We start from the raw sequence: 22,508 nt of genomic DNA, 5'->3' as shown, positions 1-22,508 counted from the left end.
ATTGAGAAAGACACAGAGCTAAGCATTATCAGCCTACTAATGAACCTGAAGATGAAAATGTCTCATGATCTCTACCAGAAGCATCACATACATGCTGAAGATTGCAGAGAAAAGAAGGTGTGCAACATCTCCTCATTTTCATATTGCATCCTGGTCCTAATAAGGACACCAACAAGACCAAAGAGTGGACTACATTAACTTTTTGAAAAAAATATTTCATTTTAGGACTATGACACCTGTCGAATTGTCTAACCAACATTTTCACAAAATGGTCTGATTGTTTTTTTATTAAGTAAACTAATGGTTTGAAAAAAACTTGGGAAGTGCTTACAGCATATTATAGTACACTTTAAAAACAGAGAGCTGATGTGGAGACATTGAGTCCTTATTTCTTTTGACTTATGTCATATTTATTTGATGTACCTTTATCTGAAGTGAGACAAAGTGCAAGTCAAGAAAGAGGCCATACATCACATAACAGAATGGCAAATGCAAAGAAATGGGAAATAATAGCTACAGGGAAAAAAAGGTCACTGTGGGAAAAAAAAAGTATAAGCAAAAACAAAAATCAATTCATTATATCAAATACTAACACCACCACTACACTGTCATTAGAGTACTCTGCTATCATCCATTTTAAAATCACCAGCAGTCAAAATGTTTTAAGGCTAATAGCACTGCAGCAGCAGCTGATTACAATGCAGCTAAAACGTTTTTAGAGTACTATAAATCAAGTGACAGATACCTGTCACAAGACTATATTATTATATCAAAGCAATCTCTGTACTGTATAGAGTACTTTAGTGCCATAGTAATGATGGAATAGGTTTACTCTAATCATCGACAAAAAAACTAATTCTGTTGTACAACAGAACTTTACATAGATACATAGCTATTAAGGTCAGAAGGGAACATTATGATCATCTAGTCTGACCTCCTGCACAATGCAGGCCACAGAATCTCACCCACCCACTCCTGCAATAAACCTCTCACCTATGTCTGTGCTTACTGAAGTCCTCAAATCATGGTTTAAAGACTTCAAGGAGCAGAGAATCCTCCAGCAAGTGACCCAGTGCCCCATGCTACAGAGGAAGGTGAAAGACCCTCAGGGCCTCTTCCAGTCTGCCCTGGAGGAAAATTCCTTCCCGACCCCAAATATGGCGATCAGCTGAACCCTGAGCATATGGGCAAGATTCACCAGCTAAATACCAAGGAAAGAATTCTCTGTAGTAACCCAGATCCCACCCCATCTAACATCCCATCGGGCCTATTTACCATGAATAGTTAAAGATCAATTAATTGCCAAAATCATGTTATCCCATCATACCATTTCCTCCATAAACTTATCGAGTTTAATCTTAAAGCCAGATAGGTCTTTTGCCCCCACTGCTTCCCTTGGAAGTCTATTCCAAAACTTCACTCCTCTGATGGTTAGAAACCTTCATCTAATTTCAAGTCTAAACTTCCCAATGACCAGTTTATATCCATTTGTTCTTGTGTCCACACTGGTACTGAGCTTAAATAATTCCTCTCCCTCTCTGGTATTTATCCCTCTGATATATTTATAGAGAGCAATCATATCTCCCCTCAAACTTCTTTTGGTTAGGCTAAAGAAGCCAAGCTCCTTGAGTCTCCTTTCATAAGACAGATTTTCCATGCCTCAGATTATCCTAGTAGCCCGTCTCTGTACCTGTTCCAGTTTGAATTCATCCTTCTTAAACATGGGAGACCAGAACTATAAACAGTATTCCAGGTGAGGTCTCACCAGTGCCTTGTATAACGGTACTAAAACCTCCTTATCTCTACTGGAAATACCTCACCTAACGCATCCCAAGACCGCATTAACTTTTTTCACAGCCATATCACATTGGCAGCTCATAGTCATCCTGTGATCAACCAATACTCCAAGGTCCTTCTCCTCCTCCGTTACTTCTAATCGATGCGTCCACAGCTTATAACTAAAATTCTTGTTATTAATCCCTAAATGCATAACCTTACACTTCTCACTATTAAATTTCATCCAATTACTATTACTCCAGTTTACAAGGTCATCCAAATCTTCCTGTATGATATCCCGGTCTCTCTCTAAATTGGCAATACCTCCCAGCTTTGTATCATCTGCAAACTTTATTAGCACACTCCCACGTTTTGTGCCGAGGTCAGTAATAAAAAGATTAAATAAGACTGGTCCCAAAAATGATCCCTGAAGAACTCCACTAGTAACCTCCCTCCAGCCTGACAGTTCACCTTTCAGTATTACCTGCTGTAGTCTCCCCTTTAACCAATTCCTTATCCACCTTTCAATTTTCATATTGATCCCCATCTTTTTCAATTTAACTAATAATTCCCCATGTGGCATGGTACCAAACGCCTTACTGAAATCTAGGTAAATTAGATCCACTGCGTTTCCTTTATCTAAAACTTTGAAAGACTTATAAAATTACCTAACATATATGAAACAGTAATCATGTTACAATGGACACATCTTTGTATTTAAAAACATAAATGGGGTGCTTCTGAAAGGTACTAGTGGTGATAGCCCTTGAGAGTAAAAGACCTTTAATTGTTTAAGGGACTGTCACAGTATGAATAGCAACAATGCAGGCTTCCCCAGACCTCCCAGTCAAAATGGTTTTGCATTTCTCTGGCAAGAATGGCTGAATGGGTGCCAACTGTGGTATCTGGGTTTGTGATATGTATACCTATCCACAGCATCCAGACTGAGATCAATTAATTTTAAGTACTGATATTTTTGCTTATTCCTGGACAGGGCTGAAACCAGTGACCTAGAGGTGAAATAACAATAAAAACATTATTATTTCTCAGGTACTTTTCTTTCATCGGTCTCAAAGCCCTTCGGAAAGCGTCTGTGTAACAGGTTCTGTTACAAATCCTGTGTCAGATTACCTCCCTTGTCCAGGTATCCAGTTCGCACATAATTAATTTTGAAATACTCATTTAGAAATGCACGTCTTTTAATGGAGTCTTTTTAAGGTACAGCATAGACTTTGAACTAGCAAATACTAGTTTACAGATTTAGTAAGTTTAACAACTAAACTCACAAAAACCCCTGCAATGATATTAGATTTGATAACTTGGTTAAAATAAAACCCTGTCTAAAGTAGACTGAACAGCATTTCTCTTGAAACTGTGGAGATATATGCAGTGTTGCCTTAGGGTTGTTACTACTCTGACTTTTGTATCACTTGCCTCAATTCGTGGTGAACTTTTCCCTTGTATCAATTGTCTTTTACCACCAGATTTTATAGTTTGAAGCAATATAGTGCTATATGCATTTCCTGTCTGTATATATTTTATCTTTATCAAAGTATTACTAAAGAAGAAATCAAGACACAAATTTTGCAACTTTTACCAGACTTGCTATAAATTTCAAAAACCGTCTTTAAAAATGCCTGAAATACTCAAATTATTTTTTAAAAATAGTCAGCCAGTTAATTTCTTGCTACTGTACTTCTAGTCATTTTGAAATAGCTGTATGGTTCGCTCACAAATCTAGGAGACACTTAAGTAACTGAAATATGCTGATGAATGCCCATTGATACATATCAAAGAACATCCATTATCCACACTGGGTCAAATAAATATTCAGGGTCCAGAATATTACAAAAGTAACTGTCTCCCCATATAATGGCCCATTTCTCCTCTCCCATCCCACTGTAGCTATCTCATCATGTGAGCACCAGAGAAATGTTTTAGTTTCAATCAGTTATCCTGTCAAGGGATAAATTGTTCGCTAAAAAGCTACCGTTATGTTTAAAGAAATCATAATATATGAAGAAAAACAAACAGTTTGGCAGTTCAATCAAGTCTTTACTGCTGCTGTTAGTCATAGCTGTTGTTAATCATAATGGTTTATAGTGTGTATTGGCCCATTATCTATTTTGTTTTGTGTACCATGAAAAAAATATTAGAATAGAACCAAGATTCACAATGTACGTAGCTTGTCCCACCACTCTCCTCACAAAAGTGGCTCATTTGAAAGTATTATAAATAAAAACCTGAAATATAATTTATTTAATCTGGTGACAAAAGCCATCAACGTTTTTCCTCTCATAATATGCTAATAATTATTTATAAACAAGTAGAGTATGAACAAGTATAAACTGATAGAGTTTACAGAGCTAAACTTTGAAAATACACACTACATGTCTAATTATAGTCTCCATTATCATCTTACCTTGCTTGGCAACTGAGCAGTAACATCTCTCTGTTATTAATTAAAACCTGTAACAGGACCAGAAAGGCTTTTGCTCTAATGGAAGTTGATGGACTTTCAAATAAACGGATAATTGTAGTCACAAAATCCTGGGTGGGAACAAAAACACAAATACTGTTTATTGAACAACAAAGTAGCTAAATAACATTGTCCATTAGCGTATACACATTTTAAATAATTCTGGCACAATAAATATGCAAATATGTTTGGATTCAATGTTAGGTAAAGCCTTTTCAGAACATTAAATTACAGCTCAAAATCCCACATGATACTGTTGAATAAAGGAGTTTTGTCCTAGACAGATAGGCCAACTGCAAAGCGGATATGTGCAGCGTTCCGAGGGCCAAGGTTAACAGACGTTTTCTACTTTGTTGGACCCAAAATAGGACATATCATTTAAAACACAGAGAAACCCATAATGAAAAAGTTATTTCATCTTAACAAAAGACATGACAAAGGATATTTTAAACACAATAGTTGTTTTAAAAGAAAAGTTGTAATTTTAAAAATTGCAAAAAATAAATGCTTGTCTTTCCTCCTAATACTATGAAATTTAGTAGTTTACATACTACCTTCCATGTGAGCTAGAAAATCGTAAGCTAATACAAATAAAAAACCATTTGTTTGATGTAACTAGAGGCTAGTTAAGTATACCGCATACTATGTGGCACATCAGACCTAAGTTACTTAGCAAGGACCCTGAATTTAAAAGAAAACACTGTTTCCCTCTGTAACCGTGCCTGGTATGGGTCACAGCTGAGGGCCAAACTCAGGTCACGCTGTGAAAAAACTGGGCAGACACTCTCACACTGGTGGTATATTCTATCATTAGATTAACCAAACCAACAACAAATGTGTGTTCCTGGATTGCTATACTAGCTTAACATGAAGCCACAGACAATTCCCTTAGACCTATATTATCACCCAAACTGGATTTTTGTGATGAAAGGTTATTAAAACCAAAATCACCACACATTAGGTTCTTCAAGCCTGGGGGGCCAGTCACTTACCTAGGTCAATGGACGCTCATGACCTTACACCAAAAACAACACTGTAGCCAATCCTTTAGTAAACTAAACATTTATTAACTAAGAAAACGGAATGAAAATTACTAAAAGATCAAAGCAAATAAAATACCTTTCAGTTGGATCAAAGTATGTGGGCCAAATGATAGCAGGGATGTTAAATCTGCTAGTTTTCTATAAATCTCTCTGGGTTGCTGTAACAGGGCCTTCTTGGTTCTGATTCTGTCCAGGACTACAAACTGCACAGAGACCCTGGTGCTGGTCCAACACCTTGTGCAGCTTATTTAGAAATGGAGTCCCCCATCACCTTCATTACCTATATAGATCCTATAACAAGCAGGGGAGAGAGAGCAAGCGAGCAAGCAAGCAATCTTTCTCCCTCTCTCTCTCCCCCTCCCCCCTTGCTGCCTGCTTGCCCCTTTCCACTTCTTTCCTGTGCCTATTTGTAGGCTCTGGCTAACTGCTTAAGTAGCTTTTCTGCCCTGTCTCAACCACAAATTTGGCACAGCTCTGCTTAGTCAGCTCCTATCTGCCTTGCTCGATTGGACCTGCTATGGACAGAATGCTGACTCAGCCTTTCTTGCCTGACACTCTGTCACAGTTGCCCAAAAAGTTTTGGGGATCTCAGTCCTTTTATTTTAAATTTCCCGAATTAGAATTCACCAGTCCAGAGATAGGGTAGGAAAGAGGTGGCCAGGTGCCTTTGTTTTCCCTCTTTATACCTTGACCCTTTTTGCTGGAAAAATCCTGGCTGTGACCTGGGTCAGGCAGTTCCATGACATAGGTGCTTTGCCATTAGTCCTTGATATGAATTGCAAATTAGGCTGGCATCTCCTGCAAATGTTCCATCTGAGGTGTCTTTGGGATGACATGCAGAGACCCTTGTTTACAGTTCTTTTGTCATTCCTGAAGAGCCAGCCTATGCGCGTTTCTCAGACTCACATGTTTGAGTTACAAATATATAGCAAAATTGATATACACATTACAACAAGATAATAATTCCCAGTGGATTGCATCTTTTCAAATGATACCTCACAAGGCATACTCCGTACAAGATTTATCACACTTTTACAAAAATGGTGACCATATTAGTATAGATGGTCACCTTCCCCTTTAGACAGCATCATACCCTCAAGCTCTGACTCTCTGACAGCACCCACTTAAATCCACTGTTGTTTTAAGCACATAATCCCAAGAGAACCCTGCAAAGAGCTTGAAAGCTAGAGAGAGATCCCTGCTCCTATGCAACTCAGTATGTGCCAAGAAAGAGGGAAGAAAGACTGACTGGTCACAAGCATAAGCTCCCTGTCCATTGATTTCTCCCCATTGAAAAGCCATTATTTGAAGGGTTATGAAATGGTGGATTCAAATGAAAAACCCTAAATGAAGTTCTGCACTGATGGATACCTGGTGGAAAGACTGATTGAAGACTGAAAAATTGAACTGAAACTTGATAAGTACACCTTCACTAACCCGACTTAAAGAAAGGAGAGTGTGCAAAAATAAAAAGGCTTTAAACAAGATTGTGTATAACCATAGAATAAACCACTTCACAAAGCACTTCTACTTGAAAGCTTAACAATGTCTGTTGGATGGCTGCTGAGGTTCCAACAAAATTTCATCAGCTTGAACTGCATTTTGTAAAGAATTTTCTGCTCAGAACCCAGAAACCAAGCTAACAGTTGAAGGGACTTGAAATTCACATGCAGCATCTGACCTTTCCTCAGAGAGAACATTCAGAATCAGCGCCAGGAAGAGGTAAGGGTGTGTCAGTGGGCGGAGGTGGCTAACAGAGTTGGCAGTCAAGGCCATGATATGAGAATTACTCATACTCTGTCCTGCAGTATCTACTATAATTCCTTTTAGAAAGGATGGAAACCGGGACAGCATGAGGGAGAATTTTCTACCACTGAGGAATAAAATAATCAATCAGTTACCAATTCTTGAATAACAGTCTGGAGAGTCCACATTGTTCCAGATTTTAAGTAAGTCCATCTCCAGAAGACGGTTCCATTTGGCAATGGTGAAGTTTGCTACCATGCTTCCTAGGGCCCTTCATGTTGCTCCTGACCCATTTGTGTCCAATACTAGATAAACTCTGGGTGGGTGCATTTCAGTCTCAAAATGCTATTCCCACATACAACTGCCACCCAGCACAGGAAACTTAGACAGTCCCTAGTGGATGAAACAGTACAATGCATCTGTATTGTTTGCAAATGAATAATGATTTTAGCATGAGAGAAGAAAGTCTCAAAGCCAGCCTGAAATTCCACAACATTTACATGGCGATTGGCCTCCTTCAGTTTCCAGAGTGCATAAGCTAATGAGCGGCTCAGTGGGGCACACTTTCTGAATTTGAATGCACCCATTACAAGAGATGAGGTTGTCTGACTTATCAGAATTCCCGAAAGATTACTGGAAAGTTCCTTTACCAGTTTGTGCGGGGAGCCACAACTACACTGACGTTGTGCACAGGTGAGTAATACAGGAAGCTCAACCAAGCATAAAGAGTTCACATGTGAAGCCATCCAAACTGCATAACTAACTTACAAAAGGCCATGGATCCTAGGAATAGCGGGGGTGGGGAGGAAACATTATACCTGTTCCCTTCAACTGAGATTTTACTTATTAGTATTGCTTTCTCAGGCTGGGATTCGTTTAGAACCCTGTATTCAAAAGTGATCCATAAAATATTTCACAATATGGTTATAGAACTGCCTATCCAGGCACATCAGCTCCCAAAGATGGAAAAGGAGGCTTAGAATTTTTATATCCAATAGAAAGAGGAGTAGCTGCCAAAGCATATTCCAGCAAATCTTTTCCTTTCTTCAAAGACCGTGGGTTTTTTTGTTCGTTCGTTCGTTTTTGAAGCAGACATTTAATGTATCCAAGAGTTAAAGTCCTGGTTTGTAGGAAATTTTGCTACTGGTTCAAATGACTTGCAGGTCTGCAGACTGAACCTCTTAAGCCAATGATATGGATGTTTGGAATGTTTTCCAGCTAAAACCTCCTCACCAGGGATTATTATAAATGAAGGTTATAATGCCAGACACTCATGGCCTTAAACCAGCTGCCTCAGGAATCTGCCAAGAACTTTGATGAAAATATGTTCCTCATCTTAGCAACAGAGCTAAGACTTATCACACATCTGCCCACCTTTATCTGAATGAGGCTTCTACTGATTTGACAGCTCAGGAGTTGTCAGTTTTTTCCAGAATAATTTACAAACTTGGAACCTAATCCTGTAAACCCTTAATCATTTGATCAATCCCACTGAAGACAATGAGACTATCTGCATGACTCTGGACCACTTTTGTGGACTGGTAAGAGTTTCAGGAGTCTGTTCCTATAAAGGAAGTTGAATCCCTCATTGAAATACGTTTGAGTACAATACCATAAAGTAGTTTAGGATACAGTTCTACTTAAAATTTGTCTTTTAATAAGTCATACATATGCTGAAATGGCTCCTCACCCAACTCCCATATTCCATATAAACAGACTGAATACTACATATTTGGAGGGAAAGTGAGTAGTTAAGCATATTGATGTTTGTATATACAAAGGGTGGTGTCAGAGGGGACAGGGAGAGCCTGGGGCGGTCACATGTCCCCCCTTGTGTCCCTCCCACGAGTGCAGTACTGGCAATAAATGATTTCTACTTGCACCACTGGATGGGAGTGAGGAGTCTCAGCTGTACCAGTCAAAGAGGCACTGAAATACAGTAGTACCTCAGAGTCACAAACACCTCAGGAATGGAGGTTGTTTGTAACTCTGAACATAACATGGTTGTTTTTTCAAAAGTTTACAACTGAACATTGACTTAATATAGCTTTGAAACTTGACTATGCAGAAGAAAATGCTGCTTTTAACCATCTTAATTCAAATGAAAGAAGCACAGAAACAGTTTCCTTATTTTTTAAGCTTTCCCTTAATTTTTTTTTAGTAGTTAACATAGTACTATTCTGTATCTGCTTTTTTTGGGGGGGAGAGGGGGCGGGGGTGTGTCTGCTACTGCCTGATTGCGTACTTCCGGTTCCAAATGAGGTGTGTGGTTGACTGGTCAGTTCTTAACTCTGGTGTTTGTAACTCTGAGGTTCTACTGTACTGCTCTTTTGAACTTGGCATCAGCTCTGGCAGCCATGTCAAGTGCATAGTATTTTAGAAAGCTCAGTGGGTTATTCCACACAGATGCCTTACAAATCACAGATATTGGTACTTTTCTGAAGCAGGCGAAAACTGCACCCTGGTGGAGTGTGTCTTGACAATTGGAGTGGAAAGTTTGCCAGCTGAATGATAGCAGGTGGAAATGTATTCTGTAAGCCATATCAAGATTCTCTGGGACAAGTTGGCTTGACTCTTTGATGCACCAGATACAGCCACAAAGAGGTGGGGAGAAAGGTCTGGTCCTGTTGATGTAAGAAAGTGGGTCCCTAAACACATCCACAAAATGAAGCTCCTTTTTTTCCCCCAATGACAAATGAAGTTTTGGAAGAAGACTGATAAAGTAAGAGACGGATTCAGACAGAATTCTGAGACCACTTAAGGGATAAATTTAGGGTGCAGTTTCATCACCAACTTGACCCTGTAAAAGGACATAAATGGCGGTCCAGCCATAAGATCTTTAGCTTACTGACTTTGCACTGATATGATACCTAAGACAAAGACTGTCTTGACAGTGAGATGATATAATGAGCTTTCCACTAATGGCCTGAATGGAGACTCCATGAGCTGTAGGAGAGCCACTTTAAGCCTCATCGTGGGGCAACTGAAGAGATGACCTGGTGAGGTCCCTTCCAGCCCTACATTTCTATGATCCTATCCTGAAAAGCCATATTTCACTTGCAATGGCTGGCAGTTGGCCACCCATTTTTCCTTTATTCCAAACAGATCTAAGCATTGGAGATCCTTGTCCTTAAGCATGGCTTTTGGCAAAGCTCAACTTCTTTTAGACAATCAAATCCTCTAGGGAGTTTGGGCTAGAATGGGAGTAAAAGTACCCCCCAGGGGTAACTGCTATAGTTTTTTGACACGTTTTGCTGGTGGTGTTTAGTGGCTGGTGTTTGCCACAAGGCTATTTGGGTCCAGGACACCTTCATTTATATAGAGGGCAATCCTAGTGGGACAAAATGTAAAATAATTTCTGAAACTTCTTGGAGATGACTGACCTATCAGTATCCAAGGTGTCCTCAATCTGCACCAGCAGCTCTTAAAAGGCCTTGAAATTGGCCGGTGCCAATATCAGTACCTAGGATACTGCTTTCTTTGAGGATTATGAAAAGATCTTTTTAGGAAATAATAGGGGTCATTTGGCCTCCAGATCCCATTCCTCTCTATCTACCAACTGCTGCCTCACTATGGAAGTGGGGGACCTCTTCCTCACCTACTAAGGCAGGGATCAACACACAGGGGCCCTAGAGGGCAGGCCCTGATAAGGGCTACAGTGGCATTCCATATGTGTACAGAGGGATGACAGGTTGCTGACCAGACAGTGTCAGTCTTGCTGCATTTACAGATGGGGTCTGTAAAGAATGGCAACATGGCTCTTAGACTTCAGTGATGACAGGTCTCTGCTCAACACAGGTGGAAAGGTATGTTTCAGGGATGGTGATGAGAAATAAACTATCTGGTAGGGTCGTTTCAGCACAGGTCCATAACTCAGTGCAGAGTGTGGCCCTGAATTTACACTATTGTGCCAGAGCTGACATTGCTGGGGATGGGATAGTTACCTTTTGTAATTGTTGTTCAAGATGTGCTGCTCCTGTCCATTCCATTGTAGGTGCTGGTGCTTGCCACATGCACTGGTGCCGTAAGTTTTTTCCCTCAGTAATATCCATAGGGGACCGGCTCTGGAGCCCTCTGGAGTGGCACACATATGCACTGGCAGAAGAGGCACCGCCAGCTCCCCCTTCCCTCAGTTCCTTCTTTCCAGATCTCCAACAGAGGGGAGGGAGGGCAGGTCATGGAATGGAGATGAACAGTAGTTACGAAAGGTAACTGTCCCTTCTTCCAGTGCTTGCTCATGTCCATGCCATTGTAGGCGACTCCCAAGCAGTACCATTGACAGCGGGTAAGAATTCATGGACGCATTGATTGCAACACAGCTCTGCCAAAGCCAACATCATTGCTGGCCTGCTGAGTGATGGATTAATGCGTCATGAACGTGTGTACTGAAGACCATGTTGTGGCTTTGCAAATGGATAGGAACATGCGCCAGGAAGGCAGCCAAAGATGCCTGTGCCCTAGTTGAGTGAGCCTTCACTATTGGTGGAGGTACAGCCTGCGGCAGCTCGTAATAAGTACAGATGCAGGTAGTGATCCAATTTAAAATCCTCTGAGAGGACACCAGGAGACCCTTCATCCTATCAGCTATTGCGATAAAGAGCTGGGCCAGTCCACGGAAAGGCTTGGTGCACTCCAGATAGAAAGCCAGGGCGCGCCTGACATCGAGTGTGTGCAGCCGCCTCTCCTCATGTATGAGGCTTTGGACAGAACACCAGGAGAAGACACCCTGGTTGACATGGAAGTGTGACATCACCTTTGCCAGGAAGGCCAGATGGGGCCACAGCTGGATCTTGTCCTTGTAGAATACCATGTACAGGGGCTCCAAAGTGAGGGCTTTAATCTCAGACACAACTCTCCAAGGTAATAGCTACAAGGAATGCAACCTTTCACGATAAGTGGGAAAGGGAACAAGAAGCCATAGGCTCCAAAGGGCAGACCCGTGAGCCTGAAGAGGACCAGGTTGAGGTCCCACTGGGGAAACGGGTCCAGGATCTGCGGAAAAAGTCTTTCAAGGCCTTTCAGGAACCTAATCGACACATCATGCAAGAATACTGATCTACCCGGGAAGCGAGGATGGAAGGCCGATATGGCTGCCAGGCACACCTTGATTGAAGAGAAGGCGAGGCCCTGGTGCTTTAACTGAAGCAAGTAACCAAAGGATGGACTGCACAGACGACTGGGCTTGGAAGATATTGCACTCTGACGCCCAGCAGGAGAAACGCTTCCACTTTGCCAGATAAGTTGCTCGGTGGAGGGCTTTCTGCTCTCAAGAGAATCTGCTGTACCTGACTAGAGCAGGCTTGTTCCTCTGGATTCATCAGCCATGCAGCATCCAAGCTGTGAGATGGAGAGAGGGGAGGTTCAGGTGCAGGAGCAGACTGTGGTCTTGTGAGAGTAGGTCTGGGTGGCTGGGAAGTGGCCATGGGGCTGCTACAGCTGAACCAATGCTGGCAAGGTCATGCTGGGGTGATCATAATGACCCATACCTTGTCCCTCTTGATTTTTAGAAGGACTTTGCTGATAAGCAGAACTGGCAGGAAGGCGTACATCAGGTCTCCTGACCAAGGCAGGAGAAAGGCATCAGAGAGCGAGCCTCTGCTGAGGCCTTGGAGAGAGCAGAACTGATGACACTTTCTGTTCAGCCTGGTGGTGAACAGGTCCACTCGGGAAGTTCCCCACTTCCGGAAGAATATTCTGACGACTTCCCAGTGAAGGGACCACTTGTGGTGAGAGAAGGAGGACCGCCTGAGGTGATCCGCCAGCGTATTCTGGATACCGGGGAGGTGCAAGGCTTCCAGGTGGATTGCATGCTGAATGGAGAAGTCCCACAGACTCCTGGCACAGAGCCAACGAACAAGCTCCCCACTGCCTACTGACATAGAAGATGGAGGCTGTGTTGTCCGTCAACACCTGCAGCACCTAACCAGACAATTGGGGAAGAAAGACTCCGCAAGCCAGATGGATGGCTCTGAGATCCCTGACATTTATATGTAGCGTGAGCTCCTCTCAAGACCATAACCCCTAAGTTCACAGTATACCAAGATGTGCTTCCCCACCGAGGTAGGACACATCTGAAATCAGGGAGACAGTCGCAGGCTCATGAATGGTGCACCTTCCAACATCGGAATCAGATTGGACCACCCCTGCAGCGGGATCATGATAAGCTTGTCTAGGTGATGTCTGGCCAGGGAGTATATCGACGCCAGCCAGATCTGGAGCGGGCGTAGTCCGAGTCTCGCATGTCGGACAACGTATGTGCATGCTGCCATGTGCCCCAATAGTCTGAGACAGACCAGGGCAGTGATGAACATGTGGGAAATGACATTGGCAAATCAGATCTGACATTGCCCTGAACCTGGCCTAGGGCAGGAATGCTCCAGCTCGGGTAGAGTTGAGCACCACTCCGATAAACTCTATCCTGTGGACCTGGATCAAGTGGCTTGCAATATCGCAACGCTGCCCTGGACCTGGACCTTGGCGTGGCCCTGGATGAGCCAATCGTTGAGGTACGGGTAGATCTGGATACCCCGACATCTGAGGTAGGCCTCCACCACCAACATGCACTTCATAAACATCCTTGGCACCATTGCTAGGCCAAAAGGGAGCACTGCGAATTAGTAGTGTGCGGTCCCAACTATGAAACGTAGAAACTGTCGGTGTCCGTGAAATATCAATAAGTGGAAGTAAGTGTCTTTAGGTCAAGGGAAACATACCAGTCTCCTGGATCCAGGAAAGGAATGATGGAGGCCAGGGAGACCATGTGGAACTTCAACTTCTTGAGATACTTCTTGAGGATCCGCAGCTCGAGGATGGGGCGTAGACCACCCTTGGCCTTTGGGATCAAAAAATAGCAGGAGTAAAACCCTATCCCCTTCAAGTGCAGAGCGACTTCCTCCATGGCTCCCACTTGCAGAAGGCCCTGCACCCCCTGAGTCAGCATATGCTCATGAGAAGGGTCCCTGAAGAGGAATAGGGAGGGAGGTGCAAGATAGAAATAAACTGGAGGGCATATCCCCCTGCTACTGTGCTGAGGACTCACTGGTCTGATGTTACAGAAGGCCAGGCAGGGAGGAAGGGGGACAAATGGTTGGAAAAAAGTAGGGGTGCTAGATCCACGACACAGGCTGGAAGGTCTCCTTCGAGCACACCCTCAAAATGCTTGATTACCTGGTTGGTTGCAGGTGGAGCTCAAGTGATCTGAGGAGGCCAGCTGATGGCCCTGCCGGCACTTATACCCTTGCCCTTCTTGCAAAAGTGCTCTGATCGAGGTTGGGTCCCAAACCTGTGGGACTGTTGCAGTTTAAACCGCTTCCTCGCAGGCACCAGCGTGTAAAGGCCCAGCAAGCGCAAGGTAGCACTAAAAAGTCTTTTAGACTGTGTAATTTACTTTCTGCCTGTTCTGAGAACAGTGCCAGGCCATCAAATGGGAGGTCCTCGATGGACTGCTGAACCACCGATAGGCCCAACGACTGCAACCAGGAGCCACACCTCACAGAAATAGCCGAAACCATGGTCTGGGCCACCTAATCTGCCAGATCTGAGGCCACTTGAAGGGCTTCCCTGGCCACAGCCCTGTCCTTATCGAGGATAGCCAGGAATTCCTTCCTGGGCTCCTCTGGCAGCGAGTCCACAAACTTGGCCATGGACTGCCAAATATCCGGCAGTCTGCAGAGGCGTGTCACCAGTCCCCAGAGCTCCAGTCCCAGGAGCGCCCGAGCCAGTCTACCAGTCCGCAGCACCACTTCAGAGGGATGACATGGCTATCCTGGAGTCCCGTCTCCAGATCGCCATTACAGATCATCACGAGCACGTTGACTGTCTCCAACATGTCAGTCCTCTCGCTCCTGGTGTACAGAGCGGCACTGCTCTCAAAGCATCAAGTGTTGATCGCCGGGGTACCTTCCCCGATCCGCCGAATGCCACTGCCAGTCACCGGAGTCGTGGCATGAGTACAGGTCCCTTAACAGAGGTCCGCGGAGGAAGCCAACAGGAATGAGGTAGACAGGAGGTCTCGGTACCATCCTGGTCTCCCAGACAAATCTCTCACTCCTCGGGCTCCTGCCTGCAGGCCAAGATCACCCACTGGGGACATTGGCATTCCCTTCTGGGCCACCAGTGGCAACATGGACCCAGGGCGAGTGGTTGGCCCCCTGCCAATTTTGGAACCCCTAGGGGTCTACCCATCTGTCGCAGGGACATTAGTTGGTCTCAGAGGCATCCGAAAGATGGTTGGCAACGGTCGCCGGAACTCAACACCAGGACCCCGAGGAACATTGCCTAGAGTCCGGGGACTGATGCCAGGACCTCAGGCAGGTAAGCTGACCCACATCTGGGGACTGGTGGCGCTGTTCAGGCAAGTGCTTGCGGGGCACCCCCTGTGACGGGGAGTTGTGCCGCACTGATGAAGACTGTTGGAAGGGTCCCGGGGTGGCAGGCAGGTCTGGAAGAGGGCTTGACCACTCAATGGGAACTGGAGCCTGACCAACATCTGGAGGGGAACAGCTGCCTCACACGGGTCTTTGCTCTTCTCCAGCTCTCTGCTTCCCTTTATGGGATCTAGGAGAATGCTCTCTCCCAGCCTTTCTTTGCTTTTTAGCCAGTACCAGGGATGGTGTGCTCCGCACCAAGGCCACGGTGCTCGGAGCTGAGTTCGGTCATGTTAGCTCCAAGGCTGGTGCGAGGGCAGACTCCATAAGAAGTGCTCGGAGATGAATGTCTCACTCCTTTTTGGTCCATGGCCTGAAGCTCTTGCAAATGCGACACTCGTCGCTCACGTGGGTTTTCCCTAAACACTTCAAGAAGCTTCTGTGGAGATCACTGACTGGCACAGATTTTTTGCAGCAGTCACAAAGCTTGAAGTCCGGGAACTGGGGCATGCTCCACCCCTAGGCTAAGTCCCATGGGACTTACTAATTAATTCAAACTTAACACTAAAGGAACTATTAACTCTACAACTTTAATAACTGTATACAACGAATTTGCTAGTAGGCACACCAGGAAAGCTTGCCGAGGCAAGGAGACATTCCAGCACCATCACTGGTGGTAAGAAGGGACTAAGGGAAGGGGCAGCTGCCAGCACCCCTTATACCGGTGCATATGCGCGCCACTCCAGAGGGCGCCAGAACTGGTCCCCTAAGGATACCACTGAGGGCAGTGCATGTGGCGAGCACACATACCTACAATGGAATGGACATGAGCAAGCATTTGAAGAAGAAACCTCCATTACAGGTGGAGCCTGCTGCAGCTCCATCTGTTCCTTTCTACTCACCTTCAGAACAATACATGCCTTGGCCAGCTTGTATCCCAACATCCTTCTGTGTTCCCCAAGCTCCTTTCTAAGCTTCTTCTCCAATACTCACTGCAGGCCCTTTCAGCACCCTGCTTTGAAATCTGAGTCATCAGCTTAAATGTCAGGGCTGTTGATGGCTTTGGTATCAGGGTCAGTATCAATGCGGATATTGACAGTGAGGTCAGCGATGGCAACGGGTTACGGTGCTTCTTTCTCTGCAGAGATACCTGCCTGCTTGATGGAGCACTGGTAGATGCAGTCTTCACCGTTAAATGGGTTTTTGAACTCAGCTCTTCTGGATCTGAATACATTCTCACAAATTACTCTAGAAGATGGACTTTCAGCCTCACATCCTTTGATTTGTGGATTCTTACAGCAAAGGAGAGACAGACCAAACACCTGCTTCAGATTGAGACTCTCTCAAGCAGAACAAGTGTCTGCTGTACCAGTATTGCAAGACAGAGAGGCTTGAAGCCTGCGGGTTTTGAGTCTGCCATTCCAGGACTCTGTACAGGAAGGTCTGCAAGCAGCTTTCGGTTCGACAAGCACTACAAGAGACCAGGGTTGTAAAAATAAAAGATTATAGATAGTTCTGAGAATTTCAGAGGATTTGGAGAAGCTTTCAAGAAAACTAGCTAAAGCTAAAGCCTAGTGGATCGGACATCAGCTAAATTCCATCTCACTGCCATGGGTGGTAAAAAGGAACTGATGCAGGGTTGCAACCATCCACTCTTTATGCCCTCATACGGGAGCACTAGGATGCACATGGCACATAGGCAATTTTAAAAAAATGGAAGTGGCTTTAAAAATGGAGCAGTGTTGGATGTTGGGAAAGATGGATAGGAGTCAAGGAGAGTATAATTTTCACAGGAAACAAAATTTAAGAAGTCTCAAGTATATCTGTTTTTAAAAAAGAATTCAGTATCAATTTATAATATATTTTACAAAAGAAATTATATGAAAACCTACATTCAGTATTCTATTTTCTTACTGATGTGGAATATTTATTGACTAGGAATGGAGGTGAACTTCTTTTGTTTTATACAGTAAAGAATGATTGGGTGATCAAAATAAGTAGCTTTTAATCATATTCTAGAAGATAAATTACAGACATTTATCAGGACATGTGACACTTAAACTGTCTTAAGTTAATAAAAGGATTATTTCACCATTTTACTTACAATACAAATTGGCCTAAGGTATGGATAGCATAATCCAAGTACAATTTTAGCTTCAATCACTATGCATTTTCTCTTTTAAATGTGTAACGGTACTATGTTAAAGTAGCTGTCCTAATGCATTTCTCATTGTTTTTCCCTTAGAGCCATCATCAATTTATGTCCAGGCTAGAGCCTTCTGAATTTACTGAATTTTAACTGAACCAGCAACTCAATTACAGATCAGTCCCACCTCTTGAGATTTGCAAAAAATAAAAATAAATAAATAAAAAATCAATCCCGTCAAGTTCTGTACCTCATTATTTTACATTTTTTGTTTAATTATAGCCTCCATTGTGTAGATAGCAGGTAGTAACTTTCTTGACCTAAGTATCTAGTCCTGAGAGACACTATTGTGTCTGCTCAGGTAGTCTTCTCTGTTAAAGCTAATAACCAAAAATGCAGACGACAATGGGGAGTGTGACTGCTAGAGATCTGAGGGCACTTCGAAAGCTATCACACACAAGGCCAGCTATAAGAAGTACCACACTTTAATAAAGGAGTTCTGAATTCATCAGCTGCAAAATGGTGACTGATAACTACATGTAGACTATAAACTCCTTAGGGAAAGGTGCATGTCCTGAGTCTCACTATACAGGGCCATACAAATCTATGGCGCTACATACAAATGTTTAACAACAACAAATTGATAAAATTACGTCATGTAAAAATCTATACAGAATGTAAGAACATAAGAATGGCCCTACTGGGTCAGACTATAGGTCCATCTAGCCTTGTATCCTGTCTTCCGACAGTGGCCAGTGCCAGGTGCCCTGAGGGAATGAACAGAAAAGGTAATCAAGTGAACCATCCCCTGTCACTCATTCCCAGCTTCTGACAAACAGAGAAAGAATGGGAAACTCCTGGTATATTTAAAAGAGCCAACAAACAGATGTTTTGTAAGCAGAAGAAAAACAAGAAATTACTTGTACAGCTCTCTTAAGCAGATGCAGATGTTCCAGCCATGGTAATGGTAATTACCATACCAACAGAATGGAACGTGTTCCGTAACGATCAGATAAACCGTAGGGATGAAAGATTCCCGTGTGAAGAACTTTATCCAGTTTCAAGCCTAAGTTTTGTCTGTGCCCCTCAACGTCTCTCTTTTTTTATTTAAGTTGGTAACTCTACTGTGTTTTGGGATATAGTATCAACAAAAGATCCTATACAAAATAAAGATGCAAAATAAAAATACTGAAGTATTGCATAAATAATTACAAATATTGCAAAGATAATTGTAAACAGATTCATTACTTCAGAGTGTAAGATGAACACATGCCAGGACCAGGAGGAAATCTGTTGCCACCACATCTTTTACCCCCTACCCCCACCCCCGCCACTTCCCATGTTCCACATTGCATAATTGACTAACCACTACTTGGGGAAGGGAGTTCATACTTCTCTGAAGCAATTATTACACTCTGTTGAAAGCAGGACTTCTGACTTGATGGACCAGTGGCCTCATTCAGTACAAAAATCTCATTTCCTACATCAATTTTTTCAGCTTTTTGGGTAGTGTAGGAATGTGTTTCAATAACTTTGAACTGTTATTTATCTCCACTACAAAACAAGGTGAATATTAAGGGAAAACAAACAAACAAAAAAGGTTGATAAATTGTCATAATACCTTTCATAGTCTATGAAGGGTCAGGAAAAGTTTTTGGTATACAAAAATGGCATGAGCAAGGCAGAATCATAGAATCAAGAATAATAGCATAAAGTTTAAATCAAACCTTTTCTTGAATCAGTCTCTGAAGATGAATCCCACATGACAACATAGAAGCAAACATGGTCAGCATGTACTGTTGAACTTTACATATTCCATTTGCCAATGAGTTTACAACAGCCATTAACCCGACCTTTTCAATCACACTCTGGAAAGCACTGGGTGAGTGACGAGTAATTCTGCATAAAGCCTATATAAATAAGATATTCCCATTAAGTAATGCTATTTTCATTTTAATAATAAAATAACTAATGCAATAAAGAAAATCATTGAACAGCAATAGATTTTTCCAATTTTTTTAAGGAGTAGGAATGTAGTGAATTCATACAGTTTAATTTTCCCCCACACTTATATACACACACAATGCAACTTGCTCTATAAATTTGAAAATAATTTTAATCAAGCATTTTGTTAGTGTAAATGTTATTCCTTGCTAAGGTACAATATCATAATACTAAATAGTTATTTTATTATAGTTTGGGTTCTGTGTTAGCTAAATTAATTTTGCCTAACTCTTCCATACACAATAGTGAATTATCCTGATTTAACTATATAGATTAACAATGAATGTCTTTATTGTAATTAGAAGTAACGTTTTTGTTGTTTTAGTTAAGGAAAAAGGAAACCAAAGCTGAAGCATATGATACAAGCAATTAAGCCTATAAAAGAACAAGAAAAACAATTCCCATTTCTTTAGAGTAAGGGTTCATATAGAATTTAAAACTAATATTTACAGATAAAAATAATCACAAAATTCATCAAACACACCCCACATTTTCATATCAAATCTAACTTTTTGACCATTGAAATAACCCAGTTGAGAAGGAAGAAGAGCAATGTTCTTATTTTCAATCTGCATAGGTAAGTCAAATAATAAGTTTTAACATAGACATCTGACCAAACTGAGAGAAACTGACAATAAAAGGAAATGATGTCACTTCATATAAATAAGTGACGTCAGTGAAGATAATAGCAAAAGAAAGATAAAGGAATTAATTAGTTTTGCATTATCCAATTACATGAAACATCTACAGCAGTGATTTGCAACCTTTTTTCATTTGCAGATCCCTAAACAATTTCAAATGGAAGTGTGGATCCCTTTGGAAATTTTAGGCATAGTCTACCGATCCCCAGAGGTAATGACAACTTTTGCACACCCGCTGCAAACCCCCAGGGATTCACGGACCACAGTAGAAAACCACTGATCTCTAGTATTTGCAACAAAATAAAGGTTTTAAAAAAATCTCAAGGTAAAAATTGAAGAAATGTACATTTTAAATGGAAGAAAAGAATCTCAAGGGATTATGTAAGCCATAATCAGAATATTCAAATAAATTAAGAATTCTCCCCATAGTAAGTAACACAGAGACACACAATTGGTTTCACTAGCATTGATAAGATTCTTGGAGCAGCTGGTAGGACCAACACAACTTTCTCTTGATACAAAATCCATATCTATTTAAACTGGAGAAACTTTCTAGAGAAAGGGTTCACTGAAATGCGTCTAAACAGACTGCACAAGGCCAGACAGTATTTGCCTAACTCTCTTCGAATGTTAGTAAACTTTGTAGACTTTCCATTTTCATTTATGAGGTTTCAGATTTCATACTGGCTAATGTTTGCTGATTGACACCAGAGGTGCTGGAACAGTTTTGCTAGTGGGAGTGCTGACGATGGAAACCATGTATTTAGTGTTTGTTATTATCATTTCAAGATGGGGTGGGGGCAGCAGCAGCACCTCTATTCCCAGCACAACTGATTGACTCTGCAAAAAATATGATTTATCAAGCTTCTAAGCAACTGGGAGGACATTCTGTCCCTAAAGCACCCTAAGTTTGGGTAATGTCTAAGTCTGAAGTATGCAGAATCTCTGAGCTGAGCTTCAGAGACTTAGTCTAATGAAGAGAAAATTTGCAAGACTGATTTAGTTTCAGCATTTCAAAAGTCCTATTCAGTCCAGAATGACGAAGAGTTAATATCTCAGAATTGTAATAATAAAGTAACTTGCCTGAGAAAAATATAACTGAGACATTAGACCATAAATACAAATTTATACTGTTTTATACTAAATAATGTTTGTTATGCCTTTTAAACCTGCTGTTCTAAATTTGATCCCATAGCCTTTTTTTTTTTTTTTTTAATAACTCCAGGACAGAAAAAAACTAAAAGTATTTGCTTGGTGCTTAGAAATGCAGTGGAGTCTATTTAAACTGAATATGGGTTATTTAACAGTAGAACTAAATGGACATTTTATTGAACCTGTTCAACTACTCAGTGTTCCCACTTTTTTGTCCTCTCCAGACCAATACAGCCTTCCCAATTCCTGCTCTTTTCACTCACTTTCTACAGCCATCTCTCTTTTAAAACAGATTCTGCAGAGTCCATCATTCAGAAAAAAAATAAAATCAAATAAGATGACTCAATTGAGTTTTGCCAAGTTTTTAATCCTCATTTAAGTGGTTTATGCTCTATGTAAGCTGGCTCTTCCTACCATAGAAAAGGCAAGAAAACTCTCTCTCTCTCTTCATATTTTAAAGACTGCATCAATATTTTGTGGCCAATGAAGGCATAACCATTCCACTTATTTTGAAAATAATGTTTTTAATTGCTGTACTTGTGAGAATAAGCCATTTTGACTCATATTTTATAGAATTATTTCTTTGACACAGGGAAGACATTAAAAAGATTGAGTTTCTCTACAGGACAAAGTCTGTTATATTTACCTGGTGCAACCTAGACTCCAAAGAAAACAAAAATACTGAGACTCAGTTCCAGCTTATCATCTGCAGACAGAGGACTGCATAAAAAAAAAAAAAGAGTATTTTTTCCTTGACTCCAGACACTGAGGACAGAATCTTCTCGATAGATTTTTATTATTGATTAAAACTAAATTATAACAAACAACAATAATGATCATAATGAGCACAATTCCAGAGTACCCTCAGAGCAAAATCCTGATGTTGGTGTACTTTCCATATTGCCTGTTCTCTCAATGTCAAGATACAACAGTCATTTCTCAAAAGACATGCATTTAGATAGGACTGTAAGTCTCAATTGTGAAGAATTCTTCAAGATACCTTTAAACAAGGCAGAGGAGATTCCAGCAAATATGATCAAATAAAACAGTATATAGGACTAATGACAGCTGTTCACACAGTCATGAGGCACAAAAATGACTAAATATATCTTTGGAACAATAAATTACAGTGAAACTGATGGCACTTACCAAAAA

At 41.9% G+C, this 22,508-nt stretch overlaps 1 protein-coding gene across 3 annotated transcripts in view; it reads right to left on the bottom strand.

The window, feature by feature from the left end:
- ULK4 (unc-51 like kinase 4) overlaps positions 1-22,508 on the bottom strand; it is a 388,775-nt gene that overhangs the window by 263,386 nt on the left and 102,881 nt on the right. For all 3 annotated transcript variants that reach the window (XM_073333132.1, XM_073333131.1, XM_073333133.1), the window contains exons 21-22: positions 19,284-19,466; positions 4,199-4,326 (exon numbers count right to left, since the gene is read on the bottom strand). In XM_073333132.1, the coding sequence (XP_073189233.1) occupies positions 4,199-4,326; positions 19,284-19,466 (311 nt within the window). The remainder of the gene's footprint in view (positions 1-4,198; positions 4,327-19,283; positions 19,467-22,508) is intronic.

Source organism: Lepidochelys kempii, chromosome 2 (assembly GCF_965140285.1).
Source record: "Lepidochelys kempii isolate rLepKem1 chromosome 2, rLepKem1.hap1, whole genome shotgun sequence".
Taxonomy (NCBI): domain Eukaryota; kingdom Metazoa; phylum Chordata; order Testudines; family Cheloniidae; genus Lepidochelys; species Lepidochelys kempii.
This window is presented reverse-complemented; position numbering and strand designations above follow the sequence as displayed.